The following is a 27,211-nucleotide window of genomic DNA, read 5'->3' as shown; positions in this document are numbered from 1 at the left end:
GTCTGCAGACTCCCTCGTACTCTACACTTCAGGTGACCTTGGTTTCATCTGGTTTGATGCAGAAAATATAAACTGTAGCCCATTTAGAATATTTGTTTATCCTGTGTGCTCACGAATGCCCAGTTTCAGACAGTTTATCTAATCTCTCAATAAGTATAGTTTTATGCGATGGCTTTAGAATAACAACATCTTGGGCTGTTCCTCCCATGAGGGCCTACTGAGGTCAGCAAGTGTAAATAACCTGTTAAGAGACTCTATTTACACATATAACTAAACACACACGCACACACACATATATATATACACACACACATACTTATATATATATACACACACAGTAGCTCTGTCAGAGAGTGCCATGGCATGCAGGGTTGTGTGTAATGTTACTGATGCAGAAATGGTATGAAGGCCAAGCTGCTGGCATGTGATAACACCAGAGCGAGACTTCATGTCTAGTCAGAGACATATTGGTCAAATAAAGGTATTCTAATCTGCACGGCTAAACACCAAAAGAGGTTTAGTAAGGAAATGTGTTTTTATTTTTAAGTAACAGACTTATAAGTCGACATTTTACAAATTGCAGCCTTTATTAGGGGCTGGAGAAAATAATATTGATGAAGTCAAAGTCATGGTTGAAAACTGCAGTCCAGGTATGTGGGGATCATTAAAAGCACCAACACAGCATTCTGATCTAATAGCCACAGTTTATATTCTACACTACATTATACAGACATATTCATTGTAACAACCGCTTCCTCAAATGTAAAATTATTGTGATTAATTATGTTAGGTATTTTTCACCCATTATCTAGACACACTTATCCTTTAGCACAGTTGCAGGAGACTGGAGCATCTCCCAGTGTTCATTGAGTGAGAGGTGGGAACACCCTGGACATGTCATAATTATATCAATGAATTGCTTTGACCCCGAGAGGCTCCATAAACTCCCGGCACGTTAATTGTTCTTAGTAATTCAATTAATGGTGTATTTGTGCTTTGAATTAGCACAACTAAAGTACAATATCAACTAGTGTTCAAAATCAATATTATTTTTTGTTTATGTTGAGCTCACTTGGTACAAGTTCCTGAATCAAATCAAATCAAATTACACAAAGTGAAATCCTGAAAATCTAGAAGCAGCAATGTGTGTTTCTGGTGAGTGCACTTAAAGGAATACTGTAATTTGACATTTCACAAAATGCCAGGTGTGAGATGACATGACGAGTCACAGCTTGGCATGAGGACTGGAACCAGGGAAGCAGCCTGGCTGCAGAGTCCTCCTGACGTTTCCACTTTAATTGAAAAAAAGACAAGAGAGGCGAGATTTACCCAACCAGGTTTTTTATTTGGAACAGAGTGGCAGATTAGTGACAGGGCGGCGGCGTGGAGGATCCGCCTCCTCTCGCTCACTCAGCCAATGACAGAAACTCAGCCTTAAAAAAATGCAAATGTATAAAAACAGGAATGGGAACGGCAAACATAGAGTAGTGTATAGCCGCCGTTGGGCTTCACACACACACACACTCACACACATACACTAACACGCATGCATACCTACACTCACACACGTACAAATCCACCCTCTCTCTCACACACACACACACACACACACGTCTTATTTGGCTACGCAGGCTTAGTTGGGTACAAACACACATGTTTACACTTTGACAGTCACTTTAAAAAAGACAGTACATGTTAAGATCATTCCTGCCTGTGAGAAAGTGGCGTGTTGTCTGCCCGTCCGTCCTGCGGCAGAGAGACAGACAGGCAGACAGTCGGACAGTGAAAAGACCCAGTCAGTGTGTGTGAACGCCACTGCGAGGGACCAGCTGCCCCTCGCTCAGCAGTGAGCAGACCAAACACTCGCAGACACACTCACACGCACGTCGACAGGCCGGTCAGTGTACACAAGTGTCTGCTGTGAAATACCAAGGTGAAGCACTCGGGCATACACACACATGACGTGTTTAGGTGAGTTGTACACACACACACACACACACACACACACACACACACACACACACACACACACACATACACTGGCGAGGGGGCAGGCAACATACACACACATGAGTGGAAGAGGTGTGTTACCCGTCTGTGGAAGAGCGTGAGAACTGCTGGAGTAGGTAAACACACACTCAACCACAGTACAGTCCAACTTTAACTCACCCCTCTTTCAAACACACAAAAACACACACAGGCATACACACACACCCAGACTAGTATAGTTTTGACTCCCATGCATGTTTGTTCTACAGTACTGAGTATAATAGAAGCTACTCGCCCAGTCGCACTGGTGTGGTTATTGTTACAATCTCTTCGATAGAAGCACAGCCCTCCTTCTGACATTCCCCTTCCCAAACCAAACCCCGGTGCCCCAATGTCCCCTCCCCAAAAAGACCCCAACAGCAGGTTAAAGTTGACCCCATGAACACTAATTCAGAATCTGTTCCTACTCATAACCAAAGCTTTACTGACAAAAGATTTTGACTGAATTAGCACATCTAAAAGCAACTTGCTGCGTGGATTCACACTTCCTGGTTTTTCCTGAAAGGCCCCCCAGCTTCCCAGAGGCCCCTCCCATCCCCAAACAGAGAGCCAATGGTGGAAGAAAAAGAAAGTGAGGCATGCTAAAGGTGCGTGTCGGAGGGAGGATTATCGGGTGATGTGATGACGAGACACGTAGTTGTGCTTTTACACAAACAGACCAAACTCTAAACCAACCGGCAACTGATCGATAACTAATCAATAACATATTGAAACCACCTAATCTCGCTCGTACCCCAAGTGAAGACTATCACATTGACAGTGATGATAATGGGTTTGAATGATATGATTAACAGGATACTTAAAGTCTGTGTGGTGTATCTAAATGCACAGCAAGTTACATATCTGCACTTATGTGTGTGTGTGTGTGTGTGTGTTTGTGTGTATATATATATATGTGTGTGTGTGCGTGTGTGTGTGTGTGTTCATGTGGCTGACGAGAGCACAGCTCATCTAAAGTGATGATGAATGTGATGAATAAAAACTCTTCATGATCATGCAGATGATTAGTGATGTCAGAAAGGAAATGCTGATATTTACATATACACTTTTTTTAAACTGATAAATACACATCCTCCTGTTTACGTATTATTATCATTATTATTATTATTACGGTATTATTATTATTATTCACCATCCAGCCCAAAACATTGATATATTATTGGTTGTTATTACTATCCGTAACGAGTCTTTGTACAGCGTAGAGGAGCAGAGTGGCCGCGAAAGCAAACCTCAAACCCGCTGATGTTCCCACAGCGGCTCCTCGACGGTGTGGAACACACCGAGGGGTGAGCACTGTTTTCTGGTTGGCCGAGCACAGAGAGAGGTCCGAGCCACCTTCGAGCAGATACAAGTGTGTGTGTATGTGTGTGTATGTGTGCAAGCATGTGTTTATGTGGCTGTATGGATGTGCGTCTGCGTCTTTGAGCACCAGAGGGATGGAAGGCACAAAAGAGACCTTTCCTCTCACCTTTGACCCTGGGCTCTGTGCGGCCAACCAGACGCCCTGTGTGTTTTTGGGGGGTGAGGGGCAGAGTCGAGCCCGTTGCTCTCTTTTTCTTTTGTGTCTCGCTCTGCTCGCCCCTCTCCTCTCCCTTTTCGCTTTCGCCTTTTCAATCGCTCCATAAAAAAAACAGAGGAGGAACTTTGTTTGTGCTGGAAAACACACGTGAAGAGCTTGTGTTTCGTTTTGTCTTTCTTACAAAATAATCATATCATTACATACACAACAAGAGAATCTGTATAATAGTAATAACAACACTTACTTTAAAAACATCTCATGTGTATGTGTTCTTTTTTCAGAATATATTTGGATTTTTATTAATTGTTTTCCTCTTTTTCGTTTTCATTGAAAAGAAAGTTCCAAGTCTGCAGATAGAGAGGCGCTCTCAAGTGTTTTGGAGAGGAGAGGAGAGAGGGATGAGGAGAGGCAAGCAGACAAGGGGGAGGCAACGAAGAAGAAGAAGAAGAAAAAGAAAAAGAAAAAGAAGAAGAAGAAGAAGAAGAGCAGGAAGGCGAGGAGTACGGGGGCTTAGAGTATATTTCTCTCTTCTCTCTCGCTCTCTCTCTTTCTCTGTCCAGTCTCTGAATGTTATGCGTAGAACTCCTCCTGCTTGTCTGGTTTCTGGTAGGTGACGGTGGCCTGTTTGGGTTCCTCCAGTGTGTAGCTCCCCTCGTCCTTCTTCTTCATCCTGTAGACCAGCAACATCACGAGGAAGGCCGCAAACAAGGCGCCCACTACTCCTCCCACTATCACCGCTGAAGGAAGACAGAAAGAGAGGGTTTGATAAACCAGAACATTACAGATCCTGAAAACACAACAACAAAAAACCACTAAAACACTATGAGAGCCACATCCTGATGCAGACTACCACAGTATCAAACACGCCGAGTCTGAAAGCAGAGCAAAACTACCACAGCATCCCTCGCACCTTGCTGCTAAGTGAAGACTGATGAGCCTGAATGTGCCAACATTCATCCTGAGTGGCCAACAGCGTTGTGCTAAATTGCAGCCCTGCAGAGCTCCATGGTAGTTGAGCCCGATGGGGCCGGTGTAACCAAACTGCAGCAGCTGCATTCGACCGCCTTCTTCTGCACACATCGCTAATGAACTCTTGCTGCGCGCGATAGATTGTGTGGTCATAAAATGGAAAGTAACAAACTTTCCTTCGCGAAACTAATCGGTCTTGATGCCAGAACGGTGAACAAAGTGTTAATTATCCAAAATGCTTGAGGAACACTTTGTTTCTATTAATTGTGTGGGAGGTGTTTACTTTGTTTATTCCATTTCTGCCAATATGAGAGGACAAAGGCTGGACTATTTAGAATAATGTAACTTTTCATCATGCACTGTCACAGCAAAAGTATTGCCTTGTCTTGACTTTTCACAATATCTCTTGGAATCAAATCAAATTGGTAAACAATATTTAGGCAGATAGAGAATATTGTGTGTTACACTGGGCATAAATATGTACTTTTACAATCCAGGATTTCTCTGCACAAAACAATCGTAATATCTGAGTTTTTACACACTTTAAAGTGCACCATTTGTAGTTACTAATGACTTTAAATCCATCATACCACAGCCCTGTAGCATGGCTGTACAGATTTCCATCCATCCAATATCTGTTACCAATAACCCGTTATGAGGTCTCAAAGAGGCTGGAGCCATTGGGCGAGAGGCGAAGTACACCCGGGACCGGTCGCGACAGAATCACAGGGCTGTACACCAACAGGCAATTTAGATTCAACAATGTACCTAACCTGCATGTATTGGGACTGTGAAGGGAATCTGGAGAAACCCCAAATGGCACAGGGAGGACATGCAAACTTCTCACTCCTGTTAGATTTAGTCTAATCGTGACGCACCTGCCACTGTTCTGTGAAGCATTGTTTAGGTTTGGGGAGGCTGAATAGCAATAGATTTCGTGAAAAACAATGAGGGCAACACAACAATTTAAAACAATGCTGAATTTATATTTTAGCTTTCTCACCTAAAAAGTGTCTCACAAAGTAGATTGAACCAGTGTGAAAAGTCAAAAGTGTTATCTTGTGTTCTTTTTCGTGTTCCTCCCACAGATGAAAGTGAACACAGTGTCTATACATGTGCAGCACGATGCATGAATGTATGAGTCTGACATGTTGCTATCACACAGACAGTCTAGTCTAAAGTCTGTTGCCTCCTGCTCTTTACCGATGACCAGGAAGTCAGCGAAAACCACCGCCAGCAGTCCACCAATCAGAACAGCTGAAGGAGAAACAGAGAGCCAGTCAGGTGAGGCAAGTTGGCTGGTCGCTCACTTTCTACAGCAGCTCTTTGGGAAGAGGGGGGGGGGAGGGCACTTGGAACATAAATTGGATTTACCCAGAGGGGAAACGAGGGGAAAAGGAGGGGTTGGATAACCCAAGAAGAGGATTGCTTGTTCTCAACGGGTCAAACGGGGCTGAGTAGCACATTCAGTTATCGTGATGAAACTGCACTACGTGGATGGAGGTGATGCCAGTTCATCACAGCAGCTCCCACAAAGCAGGAAAGACCACAGGAGGCAACGGGGAGGCAGTCCGTTGATCTAAGAGGGGCTACCAAGTGGTTCATGTGACTAACACAAGGCTGCATGACAAATATGTGCGCTAAAATGTACAAAAACATCCTTAGTATGTACTTAATTAACAGGTGTTCTTACCTATCAACACCTCCTTCCTCTCCAGGATGTTCTTCTGTGGCAGCTGGGCGGCAGAGCTTCCTGCGTCCACCGTGTTGCCGATCAGATCGGGATCCACTGGCATTATCCCTCGACCCAGACCATTACGATGATCATCGCGGATCTCGAAGTCTCCACTCGGCCCTGCAGCACCCGCCTCGTTGTTACCCTCCTGAGACAGAAAGAGAAGAATTAGACTAACAACCGGAAATCTACATTTGATGTAATCACATTCCAAACCGACACGGAGAACATTTCCATGGCCCGTGTTCTCCTTTGAAACAATGAGCCTCTGTATGTTCTAGTTAGTGGAAAGTCTCATATTGGCACACGAGTATACACACTTCATAAAAACTGGCAGCTTGATTACAATGTGGAAAACCAGACAAAGGAAAAAAATCTATCATGTTTCAATGCAGGACGGCTGGCAAATAAACAAAAGCACAGCCATCGGAGGAACTACCGTGGCCTGTAAATAATCAAGCTGTCAATGTTAACGAGGAAGTCAGAAGTGTTTGGTATCAATCTGATTTAAATCCTCGTAACAATCATCAGGAGTGATGACTGTAACGAGAAGTGAAAGTATAAAGCGGACTTGTGCGTCAATGTTTTTGGTCTTTTCATGGGATTTGCTTAGAATATGAAAAACACGATCTCCTCGCTGCTGTTGAGTCTGGTGTTTTCTTGTGGTAGGTGACACACCAAATATAGACTCGTCTACCTGTCAGTCTCACCTGTGTAGTTGTGGGCTGCTGCGGATGGCTCGTTCCCTCTGTTGGCACCGCTTGAGTGCCTGTCGTCATGGGAACCCTGGGCCTGAAGGGGACCCTGGTCTTGACAGTGGTGGTGGTGGTGGTGTTGGTGGTGGTGGTGTTGGTGGCGGGTGCAGCTGTCATTGGCTCGGGGGTGGTCTCTGCTGTCGTGGACATGTCATCTTCTGTGGTGGCTTCCATGTCAAAGACTGGGAAATAAGCTGAGGGTTCAGGCGACAGGTAGACGTCCTCTTCTTCTTCTGTGGTGCTCAGGTCGTCCGAACCGGCATAGGGCGCCTCACTTTCTGCCGGGCTGGTTGTCTGGTTGGTGGTCACCACGGGGATGGCTGCAGGGGATCGTGGGGCGGCGGTGGTCTGGGCGGCGACCCTGATTCGCTCCAGCTCTTTCTCTCTTTCAAGCTCACGCTCTTTCTGCCTCTCTCTCTCTTTCTCTCGCTCTCTCTCTCGCTCGCGTTCTCTCTCTTTCTCCTTCTCTCTCTCCATCTCTCGGACCCGCTCCCTCTCTCGTTCCCTCTCCCTCTCCCTCTCCAACTGTTTCTCCCTCTCTCTCTCGTTCTCCAGTTCCCTCTGCGTCTCTTGCTCTTGCTCCTTGTCTCTCTCCCTCTCCAACTCTCTCTCTCTCTCCTTCTCCAGCTCACTCTCGTTTTCCCAGAATATACCACTCTCTCCATCAGCTTCAGTGGGCATCGGGGTGACGATGGGCTCCTCCGGGTTGGGGCTTGGCTCAGCTGCAGGTGAGGCGGAGGGGGCGGGGCCGTTGGCCTGCGTGGTGGAGAGGAGGAGGGGCTCTTCTGTCGTGAAGGACACACCTGCCGATGTCGGCCTCACACTGATGCCAAGAACTGGATAGGAGGAGAGAGGATTTCTAATTTATAAATGAGTTCATTAAAAAATAACAAGCTGGGGAGATGAACACATTTTGACATCTCACTCATTCACACGTCCCCTTTATCACTCAACGCACCCACACACAGTAAATAACACACACAGTAAATAACACACACAGTAAATAACACACACAGTAAATCAGAAAATGAGACTTCGGCTGTGTTTGAAATCAATCCCTTTGACACTCGTTTCCTATTCCCCATATAACCAACACTCACTAACTCACTCTCTACTGGGCTGTACATTTTGATTTTAGACAGTTATAAGTCACCTTTACTTTATATCATCAACAACAGGCATAGTGTGATATAAAATGTGAAGCATTGCCCGGTGAGACTATTAACAGAAAGAAGCCACGGGCCTTGTCTTTTCATTTCACTGTTGGGAAAGCTTTTTGGAAAACTGGTACGGCTGTGACACAAATGGAATAAGACCATAATTAATTTGATCAACTACACTTAGGTTTACCCTGCTAGGACATGTCAAAATGGCTGCTGTGAAAAGAGCCTTTTGCACTTTCAGAAAGCTGTGGGACTCAACATGCAAAGACAAAAAAAGAATTGTGAAAATCTGTAACGATTACAGATATTGACTTTACGTGAGAGCCTCCCTCGTAACAGCCTTTTCATCGCCTGTAACATCCAACCCGACGCTCCTTGAGGTCTTTGTTGACGTTGCTATGACATTTCATTGTGGTTATTTTTTTAGGAATGCTCCTCCAGATCTATAGAGGAACCTATACACACCTGAGTACTCCCTATTAATAGTAAACTGACCTTTAAGTGGAAGATCAGAGCTCCTTTAAGAAGACAACCGTGTGTCCCCTCTCATCACACAACACAGCTCTGCTTGTTTGGTCGAATCACAGTCGTGAGTTCATTGACAACTCAGCGCAGCAATCACAGTCGCAATCAAATCATTACTTTCTGCTCGTTTAGCTTTCTGACAACGCAACCACAAAAATATGTAAATGACAACAACTACAGTAAATGTGTTAAAACATGGCGCGCAGAACAAGGTTTAACCAACTGAGACGAGGCTGTCTGTCCCTCTCCTCACCAGATGTTCGCTGTGATGTGCAGTTGTGTTGAGGGCTGACTGATGATGAAAAGAAAGTACAGTTTACATTTTATTTTGCCGTGCTTTAGAGTGTAGATTTTTATAAAAAGATGACCTGAAAGTGGATGCACATAAACAGCCCTGTCAAAATCAGCTAGCTTAGACACAGTGGAGAGGAGAGGAGGAGAGGAGGAGAGGAGGTATTGAAGATGGCGCAGACTAATCCTGTTTCTTCTTAAATCTCATCATAGTATTATACAACCTTTGATTCTGTTAGAGAAGGGAAGCTCCTTCGTTTGAAGGAGGAACAAATTGAATTCACAGGCACAAAGACATGAAGGTTTGACCGAGGAGCTGGAGAGGATATAGAAATATGGACTCGAACAATGCAGCTTCTGTTAAACTTATCAGGCGCTTCAAAATGCCACATTCTGACGCAGCCGTGACACAGGATGCACATCTGTCTGTTGGAAACAAGCTTTTCAGATAAAGACATTTGCTGAGCAGCTTGAACCACAAGGGGTGCCTCTGCTGCTCTGAATTGTAATTATGATCTTCTTAAGGAGATTGTGTGTGTGTGGGATCTTCCATACTCTTAACTTTGACCCATCAGCCCATTGTTTGTTGTGCTTCTTTATTACTGTATGCTAAAGGCATCGCGTAATTGCCGTAATTTACACTTTTTTTTCATCTGCGGGTTACGAATTCTTCCTCTCTTGATTTGCGTACCTAGATAAATCAATTTCATGCATGAATGTCTGTATACATATAACTGCTTTGCAAGTGTTGACTGAACCAGGCCCGACTGCTACAAAGCTACTTAGATGTTAGTAGCTGATGGGAGTCCTTCGGTGTGTTAGGCTGACAAAGTTGTGAGTGAAAAACATCTGATATGCTTATGGTCTATAGGGGGGGGGGATTGTGTTTTTAATGAATTAAATCAAACATTAGAGCAGTACTTGTTTTAGACACAGCTGGCATAGATCTGCACTCATTGTTGTAGTTTATTTTGAGTGCGCTTGCCTCTAGCCTGAACCGAGGCCATGAGTCATGCTTAATAAGGAAAGCCATGTTCAGGATTCAACAGCCAGATCAGAAAATCAGATTGAGTTACACCAACATGATTTGCGTTAAGTAGGTAATTCCTACAAATGCAGACAGTCCGCTCACTCAAATGCAGACATACACTCGCAAATAGGTGGACACAACTGCCTAATCTGTGTGGACTGTAATCCTATTAGGCCAAATAAGATCGAGGGGAATTCAAGCCCTGTTTGCTGCTTGTTTGTAAGGATGTATCTGTCTTTAAAAGTGGAATTAATCTGTATCAAAACCTGTGTGTTGAGCCAAATGGCATGTTTGTAATAGTTGATTCTATGTGATTCTTCCATGCATCGACCAGAGCGACCATAACTCAAGGACGGGGAGAGGGTGTGCGGGGTAGGGACTTTAGGGTCAGCAGATTGAAACCCAGCAGCTGTCGATTTTGAAAGAACCAGAACCTGAGTGTGTAACCTCAAACACACACACACACACACACACACACACTTACAGCCGGAGCCGGAGCCCGAGTAGAGGTCCTCATCGTCGTAGAACTCGTCTCTCGTCGAGCCTTCGTCATCAATAGACGGGGACCAAGTCTGTCCCTAGGGGAAACACAGAGATGATGGAGATTAGAGTTATTCATCCTGAATGACTGGGCTGTTTGTCATTTGATTTGAATAGAGAAAGCACTTTGGCAGATTACATGCACACACAGTCACACGTGCAGGAGGTGCAGGCAGCATTATGGTGGACAGGGTAACATCTGTCCGTCTGAGGCCCCATAGAGGAGCATATTTAATGAGTTCATCTAAAGCTGGGATGTTGGCAGAGAAACATCAAAGCTTTCAAGAAGAGAGGGGTTTCATTCAGCCTCTGCTTACGTGTCAGTTACAAGTGATGCTCAGCCTGTAAAGTAGGAGGATGGAGAAGCTGTTAGCTTTTGAACTGAGGCTCGTATCAGGTTCAGGCTCAGGTTACTTTATTTGTACCCGTAGGTAGACTTGTTTTGCAACGGAAAGTGAGGAATTCATCTCGACACACATTACAATCAACACAGACAACAAGACCGACGTGATGATAGAAGCACACAAAGCCACAAATCAGTGCACTGCTATTATTCTAATTTGTTCACCTGAATGACGGCAGCTGTTTTTATACTCTTTGTTCTACACTGGTATTAAATACCTCCGTCTGGAAGGAGGAAGCTGAAACTCCCTGTGCAAAGGGTGGGAATCGTCCTTAAAGATGGACTGTGGGCTCAGCTGTGACTCATCAATCAGCCTGCTAGGCCATTTCACAATCTAATGGAGAGACTTTCTGTTCTTTAAGGACCGGCCTCCAAACCACGACACCAAGGAAAAAGATAACGTTGATTCACTAACGTGTTCATCTATAAAATGCCAGAATAGTGAAGAAGACTACAAGTCTCAAGTCATGCTCGCAGCTCCGTGAGGCTGTACCACGAAGAGTCACTGGACCTCACCCATTTGTTTCTACATGCACGTTTTGAAGACATGTTGTCTGTCCTCGTCAGAAGTGACACGAGAAGGTGGAAATAAGTACAATCTGAAACCTATTTTGCGATTGGGTTAAAGTTGTAGGACGAAAACACTGATGAATTCCAGACCGGACGACACCGTGGCAGCAACCTGACGATCAGAAGTTTGCCACGACTTTAAGCACACATCGTCTATTTTACTGGAACGGGGACGAAGACTTTAAGCTGGCAATTAAGACCATTCATGCTAAATGTAGCATGCTGACAATGATAACTTGCTGATGTTGAGCAGATATCAATTTCAGAGTTCAAGGTAACATCTTCAATTTGTGTTCAGTTGTTTCTGACCGAGAGAGGTTTGAGAACCTTTTAAAATGATTTAAATATCAATAATATTGGTGTGAAATCCTCTCATTGTGTGGACTTTGAAGGAGAAAGATTCTCCGTATCCTTTGGATAACTACTGCTCTACATTTTTTACAGCTGCACTGTAAAACTGTTCCTCATGGGTCATTTCACAGCCTCCTCCCTGCTCATCACTGCACCTTAATCCAGACCTGTACAACTGTGAGGGGAGAGCGTAACCTCCATCAGGGTAAGAGAGATTAGTCGTTGATCGTTTGGGGAGGTCGAACCTCTGAAGTGAGTGACCTCAGCCTCCGGTCACTTTGAGTCTGATCCCTCCTTTCTCTTCACTCATCTCTTTCATCTTTCTCTCTCTTTATCTTGACCTCAATCCCTCATCCCTGCGATTCTTAAACACACGCTTTAGCACCCACCCGTCACAAAGGGTTAATTAACACTGCTACTAAATGCATGCCCGAGGAGACACCGCCCATGCTGCTGCACAAACAAATGTTTCCCACCACAGTACTACACCGTCTCAAGACACACGGACGGCTACTGTACTTGAAGAGCGTGTCTATTTCAAGTATTTGCAGGGAAATATATTCCATGTAGATACTTATGTAGAAATGCATTGTCTCTCTATCAATATGATAAATGATTTTTCTGCTTTTATTTTGTCATTGGTAGAATGTATTTAAGTACATTTACTCAAGTAGAACTACTGCACTGTACCTCTGTACATGTGCTTTATCTGAATATTTCTCATATATTTTAATTTGACTAGTATATTTATCTGGTTCCTGGTTATCTTTCAGATTTTACATACAGAATATACAAAACATTGTGACAGATTAAACCACTAAACACAAAGCAAAGTGAACGTTTTTGACAAGTGAAATTATTTTAATTATATTTTCATATATACAGAGCTGAATACTTCTTCCATTACTGCAGTTTACTGCAGTAGTACAATGTTGCGATGGCAAGAACAACAGGCTCAGTTTTTCTCCAGGTGTTGGAAAACAGTCCATCCACTGCTGCAAATTTGACCAAAACAAACGGATCTCCTCAGCCATCTAAAGCCCATCCTAAGGGCCTGTAAAGCTCTGTCTTTACTAGCCTCTGTGATGCTAATTGTGCACACACAGAAGCAGAGGCTCCTCCCCGGCTCCAGACCGAGGAAACCCGATGCCTTTAAAAGCCAATAAAAGCATAATGGCATCTAGAAACCCGAGCATCAGTCCATCACGGCTCAGCGTGAGGTGGGGTTGAAAAGCTATCTGTACCTCGTGGAAATGGAATTGACTTGAAGTTGTGTGGCGCCTCGACACACACAGGATGGAGAGGCTTCACAAAACGGAAGGGTGAGAGTGCGTCGGTGAGGGTGAGAGTGCACGTGTGAAACAGTGAGTGAGTGTGTGTGAAGGCCTGATGATCTTGAACCCAGGAAGTACTGAAAAGTACTGAAAGGACGTTTCAGCGCAAGCTTGGTGTGTGCGTCGTATTCCAAGCATCAGTATGACAATGAAGGCCGTTGCTCGGGCAACCTTCGCCTTTCACAGAAAACCCCATCCTCCAGTGAGAAGCTGCTATAAGACACACACCCTCTCACACACATCGAGCTCCAGCTACATAAGCAAAGGTGTTATGTAACGTCAAATAAACAACTCTAAAAAACAACTTCAAAACCGTCTGCTCCTCCAGCTCCCCTCTCTCCATCTGTCCCTCCTCCTCTGCCTCCCTCCGTCTCCTCCCTCCGTCTCCCCCCTCAGGATCCACTAACTCTGTGCCAGTATATCCCCATCTTTGCCCCATTTTCTTTTCATCTTAAATTCACAAATCTTATCTCGAGGCTATCCCACTAAGTTCGGCGTGACCCCAAAAAACACACACACATACTTAAATAAACACACACACCCCACCCCCAACTCCACCACAGGGGCCCCTTTACAATTCCCCTACACACACACAACAACCTCCAGGACATACTGCAACTGCAGAGGCTATGTTTACCTCCACCCTTTACAGTGATATGTAATCACCCTCTGTGTCTCAACATGTTTAATTTATGAGATAATAGTATAGGTGTGAATTTGCGCTCTGGCGTGCAGCAGTGCGTCACTGCATGTAATTAGTGTGAGTGTGTCTGTGTCTGTCTGAGTAGATATAATCACACGTTTTCTTTGTGGTGTGTGTATGTTGCACACACACAAATGCCCCTTAGACCTGTGTTTTAAGTGATTTTGGCGGAGTCGAATAGGGCCAGCTCTGCATTTTGTCTCCGTTTCAGGGGCTATAAACAGCTGTACTGACTGCATGCACCACATAGCTAACAAACCACAAAGAAGCACAACCAGCTCTCTTCCACCACACGCATAACCGGGGGCCACAATCGTCTGTATGTTGCCCTCAATTTCCCTACACCGCTGCATTTTGTTCCCATTTGTTATAAAAGGAAACTGTGTGATGACAGACATATTCCACTGGATCTGTGGATTGAATGCAATCCTGGTTTTCATTCGCTTCATTCGCTGCCATTGTAAGACATGCATGTATGCCAGTTGGAGTCATTTCAAAACAATCTGGGAGCATTGGGGTATAGATATGTAATTATGTACACTTTTGTAAAAGGAGATGGAGAAAGATCAAATTGAAGGACGAAAAAAAAAACACAAGCAGAACAAGAATGTGTGTTTGTCGGGGTAATATCATGTTGTGACAGAGTCAACACAGGTGTGTCCTCTGAGGGGGTTGCAACATTTGCAGTGACTCAGGTAGAAACCTGATCTAAAGCTGACATCATGCATTGCACTATTCATCTCATCCTGTAAACTAAAGCCACTCTGTTGGTGTGTGTGAGTGTGTGTGTGTGTGTGTGTGTGTGTGTGTGTGTGTGTGTGTGTGTGTGTGTGTGTGTGTGTGAGTGAGAGCTTGTTTTACTGCTACAAGAACTTAGATGCTATACCTGTGCTGACAAGGCTGTTTCCACGGGAGCTGAATCATTCCGACAATAGGAGGCAGAGGTATAAAGACATACCAATTCACCAGACCAGATTTCACACACACACACACACACACACACACACACACATGTAGCTTGTAGTAGATGTGTGTAACCCAAAGATGAGTTTCTTTAGGTTGATTTTCTTCTTCCGGTTTACTTCAGATATCCCCTTCAGGGCTAGCTGGGCAGATAGAGAACTTCATTGTGATTGACTTCAAATGCATTCCTCAGTAACCCGAGAGGCTGCTGCTGCTGCACAATGCCTGGTGCGCGCACACACACACACACACACAAGCATTTTAAGCTCCTCATACAGTATACCGCAATGCTGCTCTGCTTTAGGGAAATAATCGTTAATTGTGCTTTTTAATATGTGAGATTTTATCGGAGCGAATGTTCTCGGCTGCTTCAGCGTTTCTGAGCTCTCATAACTGTGAAGAATCATTTGAATACTCCCTCTGATTTCTGGCAGCATCTTTCTGTGAGTTCCACACTTTTAACCGGGCCTCATTTACTGCATGCACAGTGTTGAAGGAGAAGAGGGAGCAGAAACACAATGAAGAACATTGACGTCACGTCTATTGTTTTCTTTTTTTCATGTGAATTATTTTTTAACCACACTATTCCAGGAAGGACATTAATATTTTCTCAAGTGGTGTTACAGATATGGCCATAAGCAAGTTTATTACACTCTAAACCTCAGCTTACCATCCAGGCAGAGAGTTATCCTCTGTATGTTTTATCATTACACGACTGAGGAGGACAGTCACCTCCAAACTTTTTGTTTTGCAACCACTCAAAATGAAGACGCGTCCACACGTGTCCCAGCTGGTACATGTGAGATCCTATAGGAGACCTTCCTCCCCTAAACTCTCAGATTATTTCATTTGAATGAAACGCTGAAAAATGAGAAATGTTCTGGCTTGTAAACCTGAATGTTCTTTTGAGGCTAAAAATCCATCCATTTTCTTTCTTAAATGATTTATTACTCTTAATAAGTAATCTTAAACCAAGCATATACTGTACATACATTTATCTTATCAAATATGATTTTGAGCAACTCCGCTGCATTAAAATCATTTAAACCACTATTAATGAAAAGAAAACGATTGAAACTGGATTCGATTTTAAATTCCTCTCTTGTATAACCGGCCCACATACTCCATTCAATTCAGAAATATATTACATTACTTAAGATAAAGATGCTCTTACTTCCGTTTCCTTTCGATTTAAATCATTTTATAGGGAAAGTTAATTCCACAAGGAAAAAACACGATAAGATCCTCTCCGAATCAATAAAGCCCGGTGGTCATTAACGGGTCCGTCTCTGCTGAGCTCGCTCATATGTATCGCGTCATATGAGCAGAGCCAAGCCTGCTAACTGAATGTGTATTATTGTTGCAAAGAATGACTTGAACTTCACTGTGGGTGTCCCGTCTGAGCTTAAGTGCTGGATGTGAAACATGTTAACCGTGCACTTGAACACATCATGACAGGCTGCGAAACAATAATCATCTGGCAGGAATGTGAGACCTAGATCAGCCCCACGATGAGCTAAAGTGATCTTTATAGGCCACATTTCTACCCTCTGTGCACTTTAATTCACTCTAGGTGGAGTGCCCACGCTTCATAAAGCAGCTGCTGATTCATGGATGTTTCCGTGTCTGCTTCTCTCCGGAGCGGACCCACACTGATAACAGGGGAAGAGCTGCTCGCCGACAGAAATGGGCTGTTGATCATTCTTTATTCATCTGGAAACGGTCAGACTGCTCGGCACATGACCTCCGACTACTCGCACACTTACAGGAAAAAACGCAGCCTGTTTATTGTTTTCTGTTCCACGCCAACCTATTTTTCCAAAGTGGATTGCAGAGCCTGTCAGCAGTGACCTCTAATCTCCCAGCAGTGACCTCTAATCTCCCTCTATCTTTTGCTTTTCCACCTCGTCTCACACTCCGCCCTGCTCTTCGTCTCCTACCAGCTGGGCAGGTTGGAGGGCGGCCAGCCTGGACGCGATAACACACTTACTGCCAGACACGGAGATGTGAGAGAGCTTGAGGGCAGGCAATGTGTGTGTGTGTGTGTGTGTGTGTGTGTGTGTGTGTGTGTGTGTGTGTGTGTGCGTTACCAGGTGATGGCCTGGTTAAGACACCTGCCACCTTCAGCAGAGATTAGCACAGAAAGCCTCTGCACTGTCACCCTGCTCAAACACTTAATGACACCTTATAGAGACGCACACACATACACATACGCACACACACACTCACACACAGAGTTGATATCGAGACAGGTATCTTGTGCACTCCTGTGAGTCAAAGAAAACCTGTTACTGAGTCTATCCGTGTGAAGTAAAATCCTAAAATATACTCCCTTATTCATATTAAACCAATATCTATTATACAAAAGTGCACGTGTACATAAAAAGGCCCTTCTTGCATGTGTTTTGTGGTACTTTGCATGTGAATGTTCTGTTGTTGGTTGAAACAATTGTGTTCATTTTTTAGATGACTAGAGGCTGAAACGATCCAAGTTTTTAACAGAATTTCCTAAAAATCAGCATTAGAAAGTCTTCCAATCTCATTTATAACCCCTTTAAGTCGGTTTACGAGGGAGCCTGTATAGCTACACACTGTGCAGCTGTGTAAATGAACAGAAGACTTGTGATATCTATCAGACCTATCAACAAGTCGTTGATATTAAGGTTTTGTAAATGTTATCTAAAGATCACTCAGCAGTGAAAAGTGTCACTTTAAAACTTCAACTCTTGCCTAGGGCCAACTGACACAATTTAGTAATGTAATGTCCATGTGTTTTAAAGAACATAACTGTGCCTCCGAATCACAACATTTCCTCCCAGCAGGCCCCACTGTGAACAGTGCCATGTATTGTGCCTTTAAAGCAGACGACTACAGACAATACATTATATATAATAATCAGAATGATTTTCCAGCTCTTTTCCTAATGCACTAACGTCTTCATGTCTGTGACGTGTGTCTCCTCCTGTGAAATAGGAAGTATTTCACCCGTAAATCCTTTAAAACAGCTCCAGATGTCTATGTTAAATTCTCATTGAGTGTTAAGAGATGCTCTGCGGTAGCAGCTGCAGTGGGGGGTCATAAGCCGGCATCACTTTGCGTTTGTGAGAAGGAGCCCGCTGAGCAATTCTACACTGATTAGGTGTTGGAAAGATGGGAAGTGGTTATGGGGGTCTTGGATTAAATAAGACGACATGTGGATTAATATAAAAAGTATTTTAGATGTCAGTGTTCAGCCTAATTTGAGGTATTAAACAAAAACAAAGTGTGATATTTACTGCTGCTCATGATATTTTTAAATATGGAATAAACTGCTCTTCAACATGAAAGAGATGCTCGTGGACATGCGGCTGCAAGAAGCGCTGAGTGGGAAGGTAGAAACTATTTCGTCCCCTGCCAAACAGTCTGGTTTTTTTTCCGGCATATTTGTCCCAGTTTTTCACACACGAGTGATCCCTGTGACCAATGAACGTGAACCACCGAGCAGACCTGTAAACATGCTCATGTACCACAGCCAGGAAATGAGTGGGACTCTTTTTCCTCCCTTCATTATTTTTAGTCTTTTCTGAAGATCAAATTCCTGATAGCTCTCCCGTGGCCGATCCAAATCTCAGACACGTTGGCCGTATTAATTCCACGTACAAAACCTGTGGGAGGATGTCATTACATTGGCTCTTTTATTATTCAAGCTCGCTCCGGCCCTAAAGACGTCTCGGTGGAGCAGCAAACCCAAACTGAAAAGCATCCAAGCACTAATGTTATCTTTCTAATATTATCTTTCTCCACCGAGTTATGAGGACAAAGATGATCTAAGTGATGAATGACCCCATGGAAACTAATGCGTTTTCTAAATATGGTGCAGTGAATGTCTTGGTCAGAGAACTGCAGGAATAGAACAGGTGCAGAGAGGAGGAGAATAAAGCATGCATCTGGAGCCGGGAAAGGCAATTTAAGTCTTGTATTGAAGAAAGACTTTCAATATGTGTCTATATGTATCTGTTACAAAACAATAGACCCAAATCCCGCTGTGCAATGTCCCTTCAACAGAGCGTACGGTTACTTTAAAATCAGTCAACGGCGGATTTTGCTTCATTGTTAGTGTTACGATTAATCCTCATTAGGCGAACGGCGGCCTGCTCTCCCTCGTTTATAAAATGTATTGTGGAGGTCACGATGTGACTTCAAATTGAGAAACCACGGTTCACTTTAAATAAATTACTTGAATGAATAGAATCTGTCATTGATGTTGTGGGAAATCTGTCTTTTCTAGCCATTTACTTGATAATGTCTTCCACAAGCAGATATGTGGACCTCTTGCCTGTATATACTGTATATTCTGTTTTTTGTTGTTGTTCCCTTCTAGATAGTAGTTTTTATTGAAAGCGGTGGAGTCTGCTATTCCTACACAGGATTCATATTGCTGACCCACGCACTCTGGATTCACAGGAAAGTGCATGTACACCTGTGTTATGGAATCTTATTGGATTGATTCCTCATATTCCTGCAGCAAAATCAAAACTGCATCCATCTTCAGCTAATGCAAACGCAACATTACCTCCTGCTTCTGCTCCACATTAATGTGACGAAACACAGGGTAGCTTTATTGTGAAGGAGTCCCAGGAAAGCCAACGTATTTGTTACCGAGGTTCGGGCAGACTGAGATTGTTCATTATAAAAGTGGAATTTGGAGGATTTTTCTGTCACCATGTGCCGCGTGAAATGAGATTGTGATTGAAATGAATATTGACTGACTGATTAAATTAAACAATGTATTTGGCTGGCAGATCCACCAGCTGCTCTTCTGTTGTATTTCTGGTCGCTGCTCAAGGAGTGTCTGTTGTGCTATTTAACTGCACTTGCCATTACCACGGTAACCACAGGTGATGCCAACCTAACCACGACTGAAATTGCAAGGATCAAAACTATAAATGGAATCATCTAATACTGTGTGTTTAACCTGTAATGTCTCAGTGTCTCTGACAAAAAGAGCAGCTCACACTGACACTCACTACAGACTCCATAGATATCACATGACTGTGTAGTGACACATCAGCTGGCCCTAAAGTGTGTAATGGACTGGAACTGTGAGACCGCCGCACACACGCACACACACACACACACACACGCACACACTGTATGCTGTAGATCCACTCATCTCCTGGTCGTGTATTGGAGAGCAGTGTGATGGGAGGAGGGGTGATACAGAGGCAGAGAGATGTAGATTTGTATGTAGGACCCAGCTGTTCTACTAATCTGACAATGCAAAAGGATTAAAGACCACATCCCAAGGCTAGCTCACACACACTCACACACCCACACACACATACATGTACACACACAGAAAAACACACACACACAAGGCCTCTCTGCGTGGAATCCTCCTCCATTATAGATGACCTTATGAAACATGCATCGCCAAGTGAGATAGAGGGAGAGAGAGAAAGAGAGAGAGAGAAAGAGAAAGAGTGTGTGTGTGTGTGTGTGTGTGTCCTACTGCCAGAAATGCCTTGAGATTCTAACACAACTGCTGCTCCCACACTCCACAATAGGCCACCGTGTATTTGTGTGCTTACGAGGGTGTGTGTTACAAGATTTATCCATCGTCTTCACAGAGTGCAAGTGTGCGCGATTGTGTGTGTGTGTGTGTGTGTGTGTGTGCGGATGTTTGGTTGGAGAAATGTTGCAGTGAGCAGTGAACGCTGCTGGTTGGCTTGTGGGTCAATGACTGTGTTTTTGTGGCAGCTTCTATGAAGTGTCGGGGAGAGAGCTGAAGGAAGGAGGCTGAATGTGTGTGTGTGTTTGTGTGTGTGTTTGTGTGTGTGTGATTACAGCCTTGCTCAATGGGCCTATTTCTGCAGGGCCAGTGGGAGGGCATGGCGCCTGTGGCTGGAACTTTTCTCGTGTTCCTAAGGAACTTTTCAAAAGGGGCTCAGAAATGTGGCAGCATGTGAGAGCGAGCGCCCCGCGGACCATGACGTCTTTGTGTATCCCAGAGCGAGAGAGGGGCACTCAGAGTACACTCAGACACGGTAATCAATGGTCTCTCCTCAGCCCCAAATCGAAAACCTTAACACACACACATATAAGAGAATCACACACACACACAAACAGGAGATGGAGATCACATTTTCTGAACCTAAACAGTTCTGTGAATCACAAGGCAGCATCACATAATTACAGATTGGGTAATCAGGGTAATGACTGTCATGAGACTTTACAAACCCCGAGGAATGGAGTGGCAAGGAGAAGGAGAGGAATCGATGAACGAAAGGCAGAGTTTCAGAGAGGAAAAGGTGCAAAGTATGACCGACTGCATCACGGAATACATCAAGTTCTGTGAACACACCACCATCCCATCACGGACTGTGCGCTGCTTCCCCAACAACAAGCCCTGGATCACCAGGGACCTGAAGGCGCTTCTTAACAAGAAAGTCCGGCCCTAAAGACGTCTCGTGGAGCAGCAAACCCAAACTGAAAAGCATCCAAGCACTAATGTTATCTTTCTAATATTATCTTTCTCCACCGAGTTATGAGGACAAAGATGATCTAAGTGATGAATGACCCCATGGAAACTAATGTTTTCTAAATATGGTGCAGTGAATGTCTTGGTCAGAGAACTGCAGGAATAGAACAGGTGCAGAGGAGGAGAATAAAGCATGCATCTGGAGCCGGAAAGGCAATTTAAGTCTTGTATTGAAGAAAGACTTTCAATATGTGTCTATATGTATCTGTTACAAAACAATAGACCCAAATCCGCTGTGCAATGTCCTTCAACAGAGGGTTACTTTAAAATCAGTCAAGCGGATTTTGCTTCATTTTAGTGTTACGATTAATCCTCATTAGCGACGGCCTGCTCTCCTCGTTTATAAAATGTATTGTGGAGGTCACGATGTGACTTCAAATTGAGAAACCACGGTTCACTTTAAATAAATTACTTGAATGAATAGAATCTGTCATTGATGTTGTGGGAAATCTGTCTTTTCTAGCCATTTACTTGATAATGTCTTCCACAAGCAGATATGTGGACCTCTTGCCTGTATATACTGTATATTCTGTTTTTTGTTGTTGTTCCCTTCTAGATAGTAGTTTTTATTGAAAGCGGTGGAGTCTGCTATTCCTACACAGGATTCATATTGCTGACCCACGCACTCTGGATTCACAGGAAAGTGCATGTACACCTGTGTTATGGAATCTTATTGGATTGATTCCTCATATTCCTGCAGCAAAATCAAAACTGCATCCATCTTCAGCTAATGCAAACGCAACATTACCTCCTGCTTCTGCTCCACATTAATGTGACGAAACACAGGGTAGCTTTATTGTGAAGGAGTCCCAGGAAAGCCAACGTATTTGTTACCGAGGTTCGGGCAGACTGAGATTGTTCATTATAAAAGTGGAATTTGGAGGATTTTTCTGTCACCATGTGCCGCGTGAAATGAGATTGTGATTGAAATGAATATTGACTGACTGATTAAATTAAACAATGTATTTGGCTGGCAGATCCACCAGCTGCTCTTCTGTTGTATTTCTGGTCGCTGCTCAAGGAGTGTCTGTTGTGCTATTTAACTGCACTTGCCATTACCACGGTAACCACAGGTGATGCCAACCTAACCACGACTGAAATTGCAAGGATCAAAACTATAAATGGAATCATCTAATACTGTGTGTTTAACCTGTAATGTCTCAGTGTCTCTGACAAAAAGAGCAGCTCACACTGACACTCACTACAGACTCCATAGATATCACATGACTGTGTAGTGACACATCAGCTGGCCCTAAAGTGTGTAATGGACTGGAACTGTGAGACCGCCGCACACACGCACACGCACACACACTGTCACACACTGTATGCTGTAGATCCACTCATCTCCTGGTCGTGTATTGGAGAGCAGTGTGATGGGAGGAGGGGTGATACAGAGGCAGAGAGATGTAGATTTGTATGTAGGACCCAGCTGTTCTACTAATCTGACAATGCAAAAGGATTAAAGACCACATCCCAAGGCTAGCTCACACACACTCACACACCCACACACACATACACGTACACACACAGAAAACACACACACACAAGGCCTCTGCGTGGAATCCTCCTCCATTATAGATGACCTTATGAAACATGCATCGCCAAGTGAGATAGAGGGAGAGAGAGAGAGAGAAAGAGAGAAAGAGAAAGAGTGTGTGTGTGTGTGTGTGTGTGTCCTACTGCCAGAAATGCCTTGAGATTCTAACACAACTGCTGCTCCCACACTCCACAATAGGCCACCGTGTATTTGTGTGCTTACAGGTGTGTGTTACAAGATTTATCCATCGTTTTCACAGAGTGCAAGTGTGCGCGATTGTGTGTGTGTGTGTGTGTGTGTGTGCGGATGTTTGGTTGGAGAAATGTTGCAGTGAGCAGTGAACGCTGCTGGTTGGCTTGTGGGTCAATGACTGTGTTTTTGTGGCAGCTTCTATGAAGTGTCGGGGAGAGAGCTGAAGGAAGGAGGCTGAATGTGTGTGTGTGTTTGTGTGTGTGTTTGTGTGTGTGTGATTACAGCCTTGCTCAATGGGCCTATTTCTGCAGGGCCAGTGGGAGGGCGTGGCGCCTGTGGCTGGAACTTTTCTCGTGTTCCTAAGGAACTTTTCAAAAGGGGCTCAGAAATGTGGCAGCATGTGAGAGCGAGCGCCCCGCGGACCATGACGTCTTTGTGTATCCCAGAGCGAGAGAGGGGCACTCAGAGTACACTCAGACACGGTAATCAATGGTCTCTCCTCAGCCCCAAATCGAAAACCTTAACACACACACATATAAGAGAATCACACACACACACACACAAACAGGAGATGGAGATCACATTTTCTGAACCTAAACAGTTCTGTGAATCACAAGGCAGCATCACATAATTACAGATTGGGTAATCAGGGTAATGACTGTCATGAGACTTTACAAACCCCGAGGAATGGAGTGGCAAGGAGAAGGAGAGGAATCGATGAACGAAAGGCAGAGTTTCAGAGAGGAAAAGGTGCAAAGTATGACCGACTGCATCACGGAATACATCAAGTTCTGTGAACACACCACCATCCCATCACGGACTGTGCGCTGCTTCCCCAACAACAAGCCCTGGATCACCAGGGACCTGAAGGCGCTTCTTAACAAGAAGAAAGCTGCTTTCAGGTCTGGAGACAGGGATGAGCTGAGGAAAGCCCAGCGCAACCTAAAGGTGAAGCTCAGGGAGGGCAAGGACTCCTACAGGAGGAAGCTGGAGGCCAAACTCCAGCTGAACAACACAAGGAGGTGTGGTCTGGGATGAAGCAGATAACTGGCTTCAAGGTGGGAGGAGACAGCCAGGGGCTCCTGGAGAGGGCCAACGAGCTGAACTGTTTTTCAATAGGTTCAGTTCACAGCCCTCTCCTGTCTCCTCCACACATCACACCTCCCCCTCTGTCCCCCCTGCTGAGCTGCACATCCACCGAGCCCTCAATAACAATGGGCTCCTCCACCCTCCCCCTCTCTCTGTGACGACTGACCAGGTGAGAAGACAGCTGGAGAAACTACTCCAGCGCAGTGCGGAAGGTCCTGATGGCATCAGCCCCAGGGTCCTAAAGACCTGCGCCACCCAGCTGTCTGGTGTCCTGCAGCGCCTCTTCAACCTCAGCCTGAGGCTGGGGGAAGTCCCGGTGCTGTGGAAGGCGTTGTGCCTGGTCCCTGTCCCAAAGAAGTCAACACCATCTGGCCTCAACGACTACCGACCGGTCGCCCTCACCTCCCATGTGATGAAGGTGCTGGAGAGGCTGGTCTTGGCCCGCCTCCGGCCGCAGGTGAAATCGTCGCTGGACCCTCTGCAATTTGCTTACCAGCCTCATGTGGGAGTGGACGACGCCATCATCTACCTGCTGCGACGAGCTCAGTCGCACCTGGATGGAACCGGTGTCTCTGTGAGAGTCACTTTCTTTGACTTCTCCAGTGCATTTAACACCATCCAGCCACTGCTGCTGAGTGAGAAGCTGCGGTGGTCGGTGTGGAGCGTCCACCATCTCCTGGATCACTGACTACCTCACAGGCAGACCACAGTTTGTCAGAATGGGCGTGTGCTGTCTGGAACGGTGGTCAGTGATGTTGAGCCCCACAGGAACTGTTCTGTCTCCTTCCTCTTCACCCTGTACACCAGTGACTTCCAGTACAACACGGAGTCATGCCATCTGCAGAAGTACTCTGATGACTCTGCAGTGGTCGGGTGTATTAGGGATGGACGGGAGGAGGAGTACAGGGCAGTGGTGAGTGACTTTGTAAAGTGGGCGATGAGAACCACCTGCGGCTGAGCGTGGCCAAGACCAGAGAGATGGTGGTGGACTTCAGGAGGAAGCGACAGCTCCTCACCTCTGAGTGTCCTGGGAGTGGGCGTGGACATGGTGGAGGAGTACAAGTACCTGGGCGTCTCCATCGACAGCCGACTGAACTGGAAGGCCAACATCAACGCTGTGTACAAGAAGGGATGAGTCGACTCTTTTCCTGAGAAAGCTTCGATCCTTCAACGTGTGCAGCAAGATGCTGGAGTTATTCTACCAGTCGGTTGTGGCCAGTGTGCTGCACTTTGCCATTGTCTGCTGGGGAGCAGCATCGAGCCGGTGACACCAGCCGTCTTAACAAACTGGTTAGGAAGGCTGGCTCCATCATCGGCTGCCAGCTGGAGCACCTGGAACAGGTGGTGGAGAGGAGGACGTTGAAGAAACTTGTGTCCATATTGGACAACCCGGACCACCCAGACTCCATAGATATCACATGACTGTGTAGTGACACATCAGCTGGCCCTAAAGTGTGTAATGGACTGGAACTGTGAGACTGCCGCACACACGCACACACACACACACACGCACACACTGTATGCTGTAGATCCACTCATCTCCTGGTCGTGTATTGGAGAGCAGGGTGATGGGAGGAGGGGGGATACAGAGGCAGAGGGATGTAGATTTGAATGTAGGACCCAGCTGTTCTACTAATCTGACAATGCAAAAGTTAAAGACCACATCCCAAGGCTAGCTCACACACTCACACACCCACACACACATACATGTACACACACAGAAAAACACACACACACAAGGCCTCTCTGCGTGGAATCCTCCTCCATTATAGATGACCTTATGAAACATGCATCGCCAAGTGAGATAGAGGGAGAGAGAGAGAGAGAAAGAGAGAAAGAGAAAGAGAAAGAGTGTGTGTGTGTGTGTGTGTGTCCTACTGCCAGAAATGCCTTGAGATTCTAACACAACTGCTGCTCCCACACTCCACAATAGGCCACCGTGTATTTGTGTGCTTACGAGGGTGTGTGTTACAAGATTTATCCATCGTTTTCACAGAGTGCAAGTGTGCGCGATTGTGTGTGTGTGTGTGTGTGTGTGTGTGTGCGGATGTTTGGTTGGAGAAATGTTGCAGTGAGCAGTGAACGCTGCTGGTTGGCTTGTGGGTCAATGACTGTGTTTTGTGGCAGCTTCTATGAAGTGTCGGAGAGAGCTGAAGGAAGGAGGCTGAATGTGTGTGTGTGTTTGTGTGTGTTTGTGTGTGTGTGATTACAGCCTTGCTCAATGGGCCTATTTCTGCAGGGCCAGTGGGAGGGCGTGGCGCCTGTGGCTGGAACTTTTCGTGTTCCTAAGGAACTTTTCAAAGGGCTCAGAAATGTGGCAGCATGTGAGAGCGGCGCCATGAGACCATGACGTCTTTGTGTATCCCAGAGCGAGAGAGGGGCACTCAGAGTACACTCAGACACGGTAATCAATGGTCTCTCCTCAGCCCCAAATCGAAAACCTTAACACACACACATATAAGAGAATCACACACACACACACACAAACAGGAGATGGAGATCACATTTTCTGAACCTAAACAGTTCTATGAATCACAAGGCAGCATCACATAATTACAGATTGGGTAATCAGGGTAATGACTGTCATGAGACTTTACAAACCCCGAGGAATGGAGTGGCAAGGAGAAGGAGAGGAATCGATGAACGAAAGGCAGAGTTTCAGAGAGGAAAAGGTGCAAAGTATGACCGACTGCATCACGGAATACATCAAGTTCTGTGAACACACCACCATCCCATCACGGACTGTGCGCTGCTTCCCCAACAACAAGCCCTGGATCACCAGGGACCTGAAGGCGCTTCTTAACAAGAAGAAAGCTGCTTTCAGGTCTGGAGACAGGGATGAGCTGAGGAAAGCCCAGCGCAACCTAAAGGTGAAGCTCAGGGAGGGCAAGGACTCCTACAGGAGGAAGCTGGAGGCCAAACTCCAGCTGAACAACACAAAGGAGGTGTGGACAGGAATGAAGCAGATAACTG

The 27,211-nt window shown here is 45.2% G+C and overlaps 1 protein-coding gene across 5 annotated transcripts in view; it reads right to left on the bottom strand.

The window, feature by feature from the left end:
* Nucleotides 1-1,320: 1,320 nt before the first annotated feature.
* sdc3 (syndecan 3) overlaps nt 1,321-27,211 on the bottom strand; it is a 42,564-nt gene continuing 16,673 nt past the window's right edge. The window contains exons 2-7 of one of the 5 annotated variants that reach the window (XM_056416902.1): nt 10,521-10,614; nt 8,969-9,007; nt 6,983-7,863; nt 6,231-6,420; nt 5,741-5,794; nt 1,321-4,305 (exon numbers count right to left, since the gene is read on the bottom strand). In XM_056416902.1, coding sequence (XP_056272877.1) covers nt 4,139-4,305; nt 5,741-5,794; nt 6,231-6,420; nt 6,983-7,863; nt 8,969-9,007; nt 10,521-10,614 — 1,425 coding nt within the window. In that variant the 3' untranslated portion in view covers nt 1,321-4,138. The other 4 variants (XM_056416919.1, XM_056416911.1, XM_056416927.1 and 1 more) reach the window with 4 other exon arrangements.

This window comes from Pseudoliparis swirei, chromosome 1, assembly GCF_029220125.1.
Source record: "Pseudoliparis swirei isolate HS2019 ecotype Mariana Trench chromosome 1, NWPU_hadal_v1, whole genome shotgun sequence".
Taxonomy (NCBI): Eukaryota; Metazoa; Chordata; class Actinopteri; order Perciformes; family Liparidae; genus Pseudoliparis; species Pseudoliparis swirei.
The sequence above is the reverse complement of the archived record's forward strand: the minus strand, read 5'-3'. Positions and strand labels throughout refer to the sequence as shown.